General features: G+C 45.3%; 1 protein-coding gene across 1 annotated transcript in view; it reads right to left on the bottom strand.

Moving 5' to 3' along the window:
• The window catches only part of TGM3 (transglutaminase 3), a 137,815-nt gene extending 131,418 nt beyond the window's left edge, over window positions 1-6,397 (bottom strand). Inside the window, exons 1-2 of the mRNA XM_050806890.1 lie at window positions 6,329-6,397; window positions 780-894 (exon numbers count right to left, since the gene is read on the bottom strand). Of these exons, the coding sequence (XP_050662847.1) occupies window positions 780-836 (57 nt within the window). The 5' untranslated portion in view covers window positions 837-894; window positions 6,329-6,397. The remainder of the gene's footprint in view (window positions 1-779; window positions 895-6,328) is intronic.
• Window positions 6,398-13,155: the final 6,758 nt, after the last annotated feature.

The raw sequence follows: 13,155 nt of genomic DNA, 5'->3' as shown, positions 1-13,155 counted from the left end.
TAAAGCCTTAAAAGAGAACAAAAATGTTAAAAAAAAAAAAAAAAAAACCCAGCTGGCATTGCCCCTTCCTCCCTCTCCCATTTCTTCCTGTCCTGAACGAAGGCTTAATGCCCAGAGCCGAGGCAGGCAATTCATGGCCATGAGAACCAAAGCCAGCCTGCCAAGGGAGGGGAGATGTGAGGCCTGAATTCTTGCTGGCAACGTTTAGCAACTGAACCAAAACCAATTCACGTCTCTTGTCATGTGAGAAAAATAAAGCCCTGCTTTTCTGAAGGCACCTTAAGTGGTATTCTGTTTCTTGCAGCTGCACATAATCCTAAATGACAGAACAGACAAGTCTCCATAGGACAGGCCTCTGCCCTAAGCCAACACGCATGTAGCCTCTGTAACTGCCACAAGCTTCCTAGGTGCCTCCTCTAGGCTCTTGCCCCTGGACTCCTGCAGCTCACTCAAGGCCGCCACCTTCATTCATGCCCACACGGGAACTATCTCATCTCCTTGTAGGTCAAGACCCAAGAGGCCCAGTTTTAAAGCTTCTGAAACCCCCTAGGCCGTTTCAGTTTTTGGTCTGGGGAACTGTGGTGGTGGGGTATGCTGACCTCATCTCCAGGTCACACGCCTCCATGGGGAAGTAGTCAGCACCATCAAGATCTACAAGGTAATACTTGAATTACGGAAAGCACAAATTATGTGTCATCGGAACCAGCGAACACACAGTAGCAGGAAGGATGCTCGCTCCCAAGGCCCTTCAGTCATCAGAGGACACACTCAAGCCCCACCTGAGTCTTCTCCCCATTCCATCGGCCATCCCTGTCAGGATGTGGTGTCAGGGCCATTCCCAACAGCCTCTTCCGAGTAGACTCCAATTTGTCTAATTCTCCTTGAAGGGTGCTCCTGGGAGAAAAGAAAAGGCTGCTAATTTGCATGACACAGACTCTTCTCACAGCATGGAACCACCAAGACATCAAAATACACCAGCTGCCTGAACCTGAAGTGCAGCCAAACAGAAATGAGATTTTTGTGGATGCTAATAGGCACTATGCAGCCTTGGATCATTTCCTCTAGTTCTAGATCCAACTTATGTGACTGTGGGCAAGTGACTGTTACGAGAAAACCTCGGCTAAAACACTCTCCTGGTCTCAGACCTTCTGACACCAACCTAGAGCGGTTCCTCCTCCATCATGAAAAGCAGTTGAATTGGCAAACTGTGACTGTGGCAAATGTCTGTGGTTACTGTCTCAGTAAACAGCGCCCTCCATCCAGGTGCACAGGCCCAAGCCCTACGGTCATTGTCGATTCCTCTTTCTCTCCCACTCAATAATATGGAACTCATTAGCAGAACGCATAAGGTCTGCCTTCAAAATGCATCCCAAGTGCAGGTACTTCTCACCTTTCTTTACTATGCCAGTCCAAGCTATTGTCATCACACCCGGACCCTTCTAAAAGCCTATTTGGTCTTTGCTTCCACTCTCACTCCCTAAGTTCTATTCTCTACCCAGTAGCCGGAATGGCCCTATTAATCAAGTCCTGTCATTCCTCTGCTTTCACCTCTCCAACGTCCTCACATCTCCTTCTGAGTAAAATCTAAATTCCTCTCCATGGCTCAAAGGTCCTGGTAATCTAGACCCCCGCCTCTTGTCTACCTCCACTGGCTCTATCATTCCCTCCTCTCCAGCTGCTCTGGCATCCTATCTCAGAGACTCTGCACAGCTATTTCCTCTGCTTAGAACATTCTTCCACCATTTATCAGCCCCTCACTTCCTTCAGCCCTCTTGTTCGTTCTACATCCTTGGAGAGGCCCTGCATGGCACATATTTTACTGTCTGTCTCCTCCTACCAGAATGTAAGCTCTCTGATGGCAGGATCTTTGTTTCTTCCTCTATCACCAGCCCCCTAGTAGAGTGTCTGAGAATGTGCTGAATGAATGAATAAATACTGCAAATGCATAAATAGCTTGCTCAAAGTCCGACAATGGTGTTGACTGGCTTTCAGAGTCTCTACTGAGGAATAAAAATAACTTTGTACCTCAGTGTCCCAGAGATGTCACAGGGCTCGCTTTGGTTGAACCAGAGGTAGGATGCCCCAAGTTCTACCTGTTCAGGTAGGTCTTTTCCCCAGAAGCAGCTCCTGGCAGGACGAGGGAGTCCTATGAATTCTAAAACCCCCACAGAACAGGGTTTAAAAAGTACTAAATTAGAGGTTTCTAAAGGCTTCTCTAACCCAAAACTCAAATACAGTTAGTGGATCAGAAGAAGCAAAAAGACCTTTCCTGGTCTGTCCTTCCCCTACAGCTGCTACACTTCTCGGAAAGTGGCCACAAAGGGGCAAGAGAAGGAACTTGATGCCCTGTGACATTATCACCCTGATAGAGTTGCAATGCTAAACTCTGATTGAGCCCTGCTGTTTCAGAAGTGTAATGTCAAGCAATGCACTAATGAGATGAGGAAACTGCATCAAGGAAGCCAGCTCATCCTTGGGGAAATGAGAACACAGTGTCTGACGTCAGCATGACACCCAACTCCTATCTTAGCACAGGCTACAGATAGTATGCTGCTGTCAGCTTCATTATGGAAACAATACAGAAATCTGCAGCAGACATTACTCCCAGCTTCTGGACTGTGAATCAATGACACCAATGCTTCAGGAGCCAAATTGGAAGGCTAGACAAAGTCATCAAACTTGAGGATTCAGCAAGGTAATGGGACTGAATATGGTTTCTGGCGCAGAGCTGCTATTAGTCAGGGCAATGTGAAATTCACTGCTACTAGAGCTTCCTGGGTGGATTCACTCATTCATTCAACAAACATTTGCTGGCAATAAAGAGATCTGCCACGCAACAAAGAGAAGAAAAAGACTACAAAAGATTACCCTGCCTTTTGTAAACTAACAATGTAATAACTATGATGACAGTGCTAAAAAAAGAGCAGCCAGCTGGGTGTGGTGGCACATGCCTGTAATCCCAGCACTTTGGAAGGCTGGGGCAGGAGGATGGCTTGAGGCCAGGAGTTTGAGACAAGCCTTGGCAACACAGTAAGACCCCGTATTTATTTACATATATTTTTAAAAAGAGCAGCCAACATTTTTTTGAGCACTTATCCTAGCAAGTACTGCTGGATTCTTTTTTTTGTTTGTTTTTTATTTTTTGTTTTTGAGTTGGAGTCTCTGTCATGCAGGCTGGAGTGCAATGGCGCGATCTCAACTCACTGCAACATCCGCCTCCTGGGTTCAAGCGATTCTCCTGCCTCTGACTCCAGAGTAACTGGAATTACAAATCAGTGCCACCACGCCCGGGTAATTTTTGTATTTTTAGGAGAGATGGAGTTTCATCATGTTGGTCAGGCTGGTCTCGAACTCCTGACCTTGTGATCTGCCTGCCTCGGCCTCCCAAAGTGCTAGGATTACAGGTATGAGCCACTGCGCCCGGCCATGTTCGATTCTTTAAGTGCAAGATCTCACACTATCATCACAACAGCCCTCGGTATTACTATCCTTGTTTTGAAGATGAAGAAACTGAGGCTCAGACACTGATTCAGAATCACAGCAGGGTTCAAATCCCCTGACTATAAAAGCCAGTGCCCATAACTGCTAGGAAACACTGCTTACTCTAACCTAGTGCATTAACCTAAGTAGGATAAATAGGGACTTCACCTTCTGATAGTGAAGGGAGGGTTTCTGAAAACAAAAAGAAGGCCAGGTGCGGCAGTTTATGTCTATAATCCCAGCACTTTGGGAAGCCAAGGAGGGAAGATCCGTTGAGCCCAGGAGTTCAAGACCAGCCTGGGCTACACAGGGACACCTCACCCATTCCTACAAAAAATGAAAATATAATTAGCTGAGCATGGTTGTGTGTGCCTGTGGTCCCAGCTACTAGGGAGGCTGAGGTGAAAGGATCACTTGAGCTCTAGAGGACGAGGCTGCAGTGAGCTGTGACTGTGCCATTAAACTCCAGCCTGGACAACAGGGTGAGACTCTGTCTCAAAAACAAACAAACAAACAAAAAACAAAGGGCCAGGCACAGTGGCTCACACCTGTAATCCTGGCACTTTGGGAAGCAGCCAAGACGGGCAGATTTGAGATTAGGAGTTCAAGACCAGCCTGGCCAACATGGAGAAACCCCGTCTCTACTAAAAAATACAAAAACTTAGCCGGTCATGGTGGCTCATGCCTGTAACTACTTGGGAAGCTTAGGCACAAGAGTTGCTTGAGCCAGGGAGGCAGAGGTTGCAAGTTGAAGTAAGCCAAGATCGCGCCACTGCACTCCAGCCTGGGTGACAGAGTGTGACTGTCTAAAAAAAAAAAAGAGAGAGAGAGAGAAGAATATGGTGAATATGATATTCTTGCTCCTGCTGATGGAAGAAGTCAGTCCGGGAGCCCAAGTCTGGGAATCCATAACAGGGGCCGGATTACACCGCAAGCAATAATGAATGTAGCTGCCAACATACATCTTATTTCCAACTGAGAAATAAGAAAGCCTCAGAGGGGAAAATTCACTTTCCCAGACTTTTTAGTGGGGTGGAGGGGTAGAATCATTCTCATTTGACCCCCGTACATCTTGACATTTCTACTTATTAGAAATTAAAGTATAAATTAAGAAGCTTACTCTCCCTTCTCAGAATCCCATAGCTTCTCATCTGTAACTTCCTCAAAGCACCTGCCACCTTCTCTTACTACCCTGGAGAGTTGCTGACAGATGCTAATTTATTTTTACTAAATACATTACCTTACCGGAAAGGCTAAACATGCATAATAGATAATACCAGCTACCCTTTGTTGAAAGAGGCTTACAGATGGATGAGGAAACAGTGACCTGCCCAAGTAGCATAACCAAGACCAAAGTCCACCTGACTCACAGCCCAGTGATCTTTTAAGGACACGATCCTGCCTCTTCTATAGAACCATGTAAAAAGCTGAAAAACTTAGAGAAATAAAAGAAGAAATGCAGGCAAATGGTTCTGTAATCCTGCCAGAGGCTAAAAGTCCTTGTAGCAGGACAAATGCAATCCTTTCCAACCTCACAATGCAAACAGATGATAATAGTTGTCAAAAGACAAAAATTACAAGAAATTTAGTTTAAAATCTTAATTGGCTTATATTTGCATTCTAGAATCAGCCAGTGCCTCGTTCTATAAAATAGAATGAGTGCTCTGATTAGCTGAGCTGAGGAGGCTGGCTTTATAGACAGAAAAGGGCTGAAGAAAGCAGAAACACAGAACAAAAAGCGAATTGGTTGTTTCAAAGTTATTTTCCTTGTAAAGGTTAAAGCAGAGAGGACTTCCTCATCATGCCAGCTAAAGCTGGTTTATTTGGGGATTTGGCTATATTAACTGTCTCTCTCTCCTAATTTCTAGGAAAGTCAAATAAGCAACTTAGTTTCAGCCTGGTGGCATGGAACTTCAGCATAAGTGACTCCATATTGGGTTGATCTGTTGGGCATAGTGCAGGGGCTCAGTCCAAACCAACAGCCTCTTACAAATTTTATTTAACATAGTGATAACAACAATATTACTGTGGTAATAATAGAGGCAGCTTACTATGTGCCTGGAACCATTCTAGGGGCTTTACAATTTTTAAAAAAATGTCCTAAGTTCTTGAAGGCAAGGGACTTTACAAATATTAACTCCTATAATTATTATAACGATATTAAGTGGGTACTATTATTATCCCCACTTTTTAACGAGGCAAGGTTGAGAAGTTAACCAATTTGCCCCAGGCAAGCCCATGAGCACTTACCATGTGCTACAAACTAAGTCCAGAAATTGTACTAAGTATAATTAACTGGTTTAATACTCAAAGCAACTCCAAGATACCTGCTATCATTATCACCACTTTCAGAGGGAGCCACAGAGCTCAAGGCAGCCCGAACCCGGAGCCCGCGCTTAGCCACCAGCTGCGTGGCTGAGGGCAGGGCGAGCTGACCCAGGTTGGGCGCGCGTGGGGTGGGGGCTGGGTAGAGATCTGTTCACTCGAGTTCTCAGCAAGGGCCGTACTGGACGTCGGCTCTGAGTGTGACCAAGGCCCTCGGCTTCTCCAGATCCAGGTGCCCCAGCCAGGGAGCTCCGTGCCAGGGAGCCTCCGAGCATCGCGGTCCGCTACTGCCCCCTGCCGCCGCCCAGGCCCTGCAGGGAGAGCTTGCCCGGAGCAGAGGCGCACGGCTGCCAGGCCTCCGGCAGCTCCCATCCACGACCACCCAGAAACCCCGCAGAGGAAACGGAAGCCGCCGCCCGGCACTTTCTGCACTCCTCTCTCCGCCCTCAGGTCCCTGCGGCCTCCCATCGCCGTCGTCACTTCTCGTGGGCTGGCGGGTAGAGCCCACCGGCTCCCCACCCACCTGGCTCGCGGCCCACGCTCCGAACGCCAGAAGTTGCCATGGTGAAGGACGCGGGAGAAGCGCCGGAACGGGCGCGGACTCCAGGGAGGGCGCAGAGGAGGCCACGCGGGTCCTTCCTCTACCTGGGCCCAGGCACTTCCGGTCTCGTGGGCGTCGGGGAAAGCTACTTGCAGACTTCGCTGCGGGCTTAGGATCTCCGACAGGAAGGGAAGCGGGGGCTGGAGGACGCAGAGACTCTCCCTGGGCTGCTCGAAGTCCAAGCCTGTAACCTGGCTCGGGTCCTCGTTTTCCAGCCGTCAGTGACCGGCTGCCCGCGGTTGCCATTGTGACGCTGGCCGCGGAGAAGGGCAAGGTCCCGAGTCGCGTGCAGTTGCTCCTCGCCGCCACTTTCCTCCCCCAGGCTGTGGGTAGTAGACGTCAAAAGAGATACACCAAGGCGCGACCCAGACTCAGGACCGCCAGCGTGGGGGCTGCTTCAAGCATTGGACACACTTCCTGGGCCCCTCGTGACCGCACCCTCCTGGCCTCACACCGCGGGGTGGGTTTGCATGAGGGTGGGCTGAGCCCTGTCACTGAGCGACACTGCCTTTTTCAAGGCCGCCTAGCTTTGGTTACAATGGATGTCTCATACTGAATTTTAATCAGTTTCTTACTGGAGGACATTAATATTTTTCAATCTTTTGTTATTACAAACAATACTACAGTAGTGTGGTAATATCCTTGTGTGTACGTGCACACGTGCAACTTTCTCTGTAAATTTCCAGAAGTAAAATTTCTATGTCAAAGGCCAAATGCAATTTTAATTTTCATGAATATGACAAAATTGCTCTTCAAAGACACTAGCAAATTTACATCTCCACCAAAACTGGAGTCCGATAATTTTAATTAGGATTATATCAACGGTGATGAACTGTTGCAAAAGAATTTTCCAGAGCCTTTGCCATTAAACCAATTCTTTGATCAGTTTTTTTAATGCAACGTAAATAGTATCCATATTCATTTTTATTTTATGGAAATTGTCTTCACTGATTCTTTTACATATAAGTTTCATGATAAAGATTTTACTTCTTTAAGATTTGTATGTCGAATTTTACTTTGGTTTCCATCATTGTGATATTTCTTATTTCAGGCTCATTTTATTGAAAAGGAAAAAAAAAAAAAGGCAACCCCGACATTCAGAAGCTAGCCTGGCATCATAGGTCCACCATGTTATCCTCCTATTGTACATAGCATCACAAAATAACCTCAGATATGGTTACAGAGAGTATGATAGAGTGAGACATAGCAAATGCAAATTTGCTACTTTGAAATTTTGTCTAAGCACAGACAAAAACACGATCACTGTGCCACTCACAAAATATCAAACACCCTTCTTGGAGAAAATGAGTGACTGCTAGTCTGCTAGTTCCTTTTTTTTTTTTTTTTTTTGAGTTGGCGTCTGGCTCTGTCACCCAGTCTGGAGTGCTGGAGTGCAGTGGCATGATCTCGGCTCCCTGCAACCTCCGCCTCCCGGGTTTACGCCATTCTCCTGCCTCAGCCTCCCAAGTAGCTGCGACTACAGGCGCCCGCCACCACGCCCAGCTAATTTTTTGTATTTTTAGTAGAGAAGGGGTTTCACCGTGTTAGCCAGGATGGTCTCCATCTCCTGACCTCGTGATCCGCCCGCCTCAGCCTCCCAAAGTGCTGGGATTATAGGCGTGAGCCACCGCGCCCGGCCCCGGGCTAACTAGTTTTGTCTTTCTTCTAGTTTGCCTTTTCTATAGATGAGATTTATTGAGATACCCAGGCATGGAATTGGCTCCTGCTTCCTGACCACATGCAATCTAGGGTGAATCCAACTTTCATAGACCCTCCTTAAGTTACCCATAAAAGCTCAAATCCAGTAATAGGTTCTTTATAACACCCCTTTTCGAAGATACCCCCCATAGTTCTGTAACGGTATGTACTCTCCCTCAATGCAACCCAACGTGTTCAACTACAGGTGTCCTGGTGGTCTTTGGCTAAAAGGCATTGACACTAGCAAGTTCAATTTTCTTTTCTTTCCTCCTTTTTGAGACACGGTCTCACCCTGTCACCCAAGCTGGAGTGCAGTGGCGCCATCACGGCTCACTGCAGCATCAACCTTTGGGCTCAAGCAATCTTCCCATCTTAGCCCCCCAACTAGCTGGGACTACTGGCGTGCACCACCATGTCCGATTGATTTTTATTTTTATTTTATAGAGACAGGCTTTCACTATGTTGCCCAGGCTGGTCTCAAACTCCTGGGCTAAAGGGATCTGCCTGCCTTGGCCTCCCAAAGTGCTGGGATTACAGGCATGATCCACGACACCTGGCTGCCATAATTCCATTTTCTTTGGTAAAATTTTGTGGGTCCAAAAACCTGTCAATGGCAGTCCTCTATAAATGTTTAGTAAGGAGCAAATTTTACGTGGGCAGTTTGTTTTAGTTTGCATTGATTATCTCAACCAGATCTGATTTCCTTGGCTTCTTGTAATTTCCAGTGTTACCTTTAAGATGTGAATCTTCTGAGTTCTTTTCATAACAAACGTCACAGGTGCCATCTTAGCCATTGTCAATTTTATTTTGTAGGATTTGTAAACAAATCCTACAAAAAACGACTACCAGTGATAGTCATTATGAATCAGACAGAAGGTTGATAATTTTTTCATCTGCTTCTTGACTCAAGAACCTTCAGCAGGGCAGTGATGTAGGACCTGGATACATAGCAAAGTAAAAATGGTCTGCTTCAACTGGCAGGCTTATTGTGTGCACCATGCCCTTTACCAGGCACTGGGAACACAGGTCCTGCCGTGAAAGTAATTCACAGTTTAATCAGAGCAATATAGGAGCTGGCTGGCCTCAACTTGCCAGATGGATGAGAATGAAAAGGGCCTTCCAAATGGAGGAAACAGCCAAATGCAATAAGTTTATTTATTCAGTAAATATTTATTGAATACTTACTTTGTGCCAGGAACTGGGCTGAGCATTGGGGATGCAGGAATGAGCATCTTCCATGTGGCCCCTGCTCTCTAGAAGCTCCTGGTCCGGTGGTGGAGATGCGTGTGAAACAGTCGCTCCAGTGACTGCAATGTGTAATAACCACTGCAGAGAAAATCCAGAGTTCTGTGGGAGCCTGGGACAATGGCAACCTGACAAGTGGGGGTCAAGGAGAGCTTCACTGAGAAACTCACTTTTAATGTATGTGAAGGATGAGCTGGTGTTTGCCAGACAAAGAGGATGTTGTTCTTGGCGGAGGACATAATTCATGCCCTGAAGTGGGAGAAGACTTGACCCTTCTCATGGGATGAAAGCAAGCCCGTGTGGCTGGAATGAAGTGGGTTGGAGGAGGCCGTTGGGGTATGAATGAGGTGGACCAATAGCTGATCCTGCAAGGGCTATTGATCCACCACCCTAAGTTGTTTACATCTTAATTTAAAAGCAAGGAGTCAAGGAAGAGTATCAAGATAAGGAGTGGGGTGATTAGATTATAAATGCATTTTACTATGTCTATGGGAGAATGGATTGGGCAGCGGCAGGGGGATGATAAACATCATGGAACCAATTAGAAGGAGAACACTGTAGTTGTTTACAGGAGCAACAATCATAATTGACCAGGTGGCATTCAGAGGAGGGAAGTATCCATTGCAGCGTTGAGGGTGGAAATGAGATTAGAGTGGATTGAGGAGTGTGTGAGGTGAGGAATATCTGTGAAAAATATGAGAAACAACTCAGTTATGGACCAAATTGCACACTCCAAAATTCATCTTAACTCCTAATGATTTTGAATGCAACTGTATTTGGAGATAAGGCCTTTAAAGAGGTAATTAAGGTTGAATGAGGTCATATGGGTATTGACCTCATCCAATATGACTAGTATCCTTCTAAGGATAGAGACACCCAGGGTGCACACAGGGAGGAAAGACCATGCAGGGATACATTGAAAAGATTGCCATCTGTAAGCCAAGGAAAGTGGCCTCAGGAGAAATCAAGCTGCCGACACCTTGATCTTGGATTTCTAGGTTCTAGAACTGTCAGAAAATACATTTCTGTTGTTTAAGCCACTCAGTCTGTGGTATTTTGTTATGGGAGTCCTGGCAGATTAATACGAACCCAAATGTCCACATAATGAACAGTTGGGTCATAAATTATAATGCATCCATATTGTGGGAAAGAGTCTCACCCTAAAATATGCCCATGCAAGTTCAAGATTTCAACTTTAGGAGGAGTTTCATTTTCATTAAATTTCTTTTCTTTGGCTTGTGAGGATTTCACTGCATTAGCAAAGACCGATACTGAGCCTCAGGAGCAGCCTCCACGCTGTCTTCTCTACAGTGACATAGTTGGTGCAGGTTTTAAGTAACAGACTCAGGCATCGCTTGCATTGTTTCCTTTGTCTCTCTTATACTGGTCTTTAAAAATTTTTTATAACTTTGAGAATCGTGTGTATTTTGTTTCTGAACTTGTACGGTAACTGTGTACCATCAGTTGAAATAGTAATTATCTTTTCCATTTATGAAAATTCACCCTATGAATTTTCTTAGGAACAAATTAACCTTGTAATGAGAGGGATGACTGCTGAATTCTATGCAAATATTTAAAGGAATAAGATAGGGAAAAATGAGGTAGAGCTATATAGAGTGACATGAAAAGATGCCCAAACCATATGAAGAAAAGAGGTGTATATAGATTATGAAGCTCTTTCTGTTTTTTGAGGTTTTTTATTTTATTATTTATTTATTTATTTATTTTTTTGACAAGGTCTCACTCTGACTCCTAGGCTAGAGTGAAGTGGTGTGATCATGGCTCACTGCAGCCTAAACCACCTGGGCTCAAGCAATCCTCTTACCTCAGCCTCCCAAGTAGCTGGGACTACAAGCACATGCTACCACGCCCAGCTAATTTTTGTATTTTTTATACAGATGGGATTTTGCCATGTTGGCCAGGCTGGTCTTGAACTCCTGGCTTTAAGTGATCTGTACACCTTGACCTCCCAAAGTGCTGGGATTATAGGCTTGAGCCACTCTGCCCAGCTCTCTTTTTGTTTTCTGATACATATAACTATTCGTTAGTAGATGCTTAGGGGAAAAAATCTGGAAACATATAGAGCCAATTTTAAAGTATTGTAAAAATCGTATCATTTAAGGATCTAGATTTTGCCAAATGAACCGTGTTGATGAGTTGATAACCTCCTCTAGCAGGGAAACTGTAACACATGGTAATACACTGAAGGCCAAGAAGTCAGTGAGAGAGCCATGGACTACCACTTTGATGGTCCCATGCTTACCACCCATGACACATGACCCAGAGTGGCCTTTGGGGTCAGGCCACGTAGCAAACACTAGTAAAACTTAGTATTTCTCCTAGTTTCAAATAAACATAACCATGAATATAAATCCTAATATTTTCCCATCTCAATGGATCATCTTGTGCCCTATGTGCCCTGCTTGAGCGAACACTGATATTTCTATAACTCTACAGATAGAGCACTCTACAAATGGATTGGCAGGTGATTCATTAGCATAGTATGTATATGCAATCAGAATACAATTTTGTGTATAAAACATCCACTGTGTATGATTCAGGGAACACAACTGTTCTGAGAAGGGAAGCACCAACACCATCAGGTATTTGTTTTCTGAGAAAGGAGGAAGATAGACTTTGATGATCTCTAGGATGGCTTCCCACTGACTCTCTAAAACCCCTGGACCTCTCTAAGCCATTGAGGAAGCAGTTGAAGTGGCTGTAGTGGAATGAAGTGGTCTCTTTAAAGAAAATTGTATCCAGAGTGACTGTTAACCAGTGTGATACATGACAATCTTTGAAATAAATGTCCTTAAAGTCATTCAGTGTGATTCTGTGTAGCTCTTCCACACTGAAGATGTTCTGTTTCATAAAAACTTAAATTTAATAATAGAATTTAATAACTATCCCCTTATGATACATCAAATATTAGTTTTCAGACTTTTAGCTACTTCTCCTAGAGGCAGAGTTTCCATAAAGAAGTCTCAGCTAAATGCTAAGCACTGTTACCAAGTGGAGAAATGAAGATTGAACATCGCCAAAGCAATTGTGCACATTTTTGGAAAATAATTTTATTTGTCAGAATGAAATTCACAGCCCTTTTAAGCAAAAAGTAGGCACATGATCAAAATGGCATTGAATTAGAAAAAGAAGTTAATCAAGCAATCTTTATTGAAGCCGTCTGTGCTAGGGTTCGTGAAGGAAGCATTGTAATCCTGGCTGACATTTATCATGACATTTATTGTATCTTGTGCCAGGCGGAGCCAGATCAAAAGGTGGGTTATCTGTGCAGCTGCCCAAAGCACTAACCCATAAGCAGCACTGAAATGTCAAGGGAACAAATGGGAAATGGGTGCCAGTTACCTGAGCATTTCACAGGATTCCTTCAGAGTTGGCAAACTAAGTGGTTTCACTCCCACCAATGTAGGCAGCACATTCAAGTGATGTGACAGGGAATAGGGGTGTGTTGGGGAAGTGGGTGAGGTCAGGACTTTCAAGCTGGGACTACCCGAAGGTGAAGGAGGAGCCAGCACGTGGGGACATCAGGTACAGGGACAGTGGTGCAGACAACCCCATCGCAGGTGATGAGGGGCTAGAGCACAGGGAACCTGGGAGAGAGGCGCCAGTGAGGTCGGAAGGTAGTCGGAAGCCACAGGAAAGAATTTAATATTATCTGAGCTGTGATGGGAAAGCACTGACGTTTTCAACAGGGAAGTGGCATGAGCTGACTCACCTTTGAAAGGACGCATTTGGCTGACCGCTGGAGAACGGCTCCAGGAAGGCAAGAGTAGAGGCAGAGAGTGGAT

The sequence above is a fragment of the Macaca thibetana genome, chromosome 10, assembly GCF_024542745.1.
Source record: "Macaca thibetana thibetana isolate TM-01 chromosome 10, ASM2454274v1, whole genome shotgun sequence".
Classification (NCBI taxonomy): domain Eukaryota; kingdom Metazoa; phylum Chordata; class Mammalia; order Primates; family Cercopithecidae; genus Macaca; species Macaca thibetana.
Note: the sequence above shows the minus strand (reverse complement) of the source record. Positions and strands in the feature narration are given on the sequence as shown.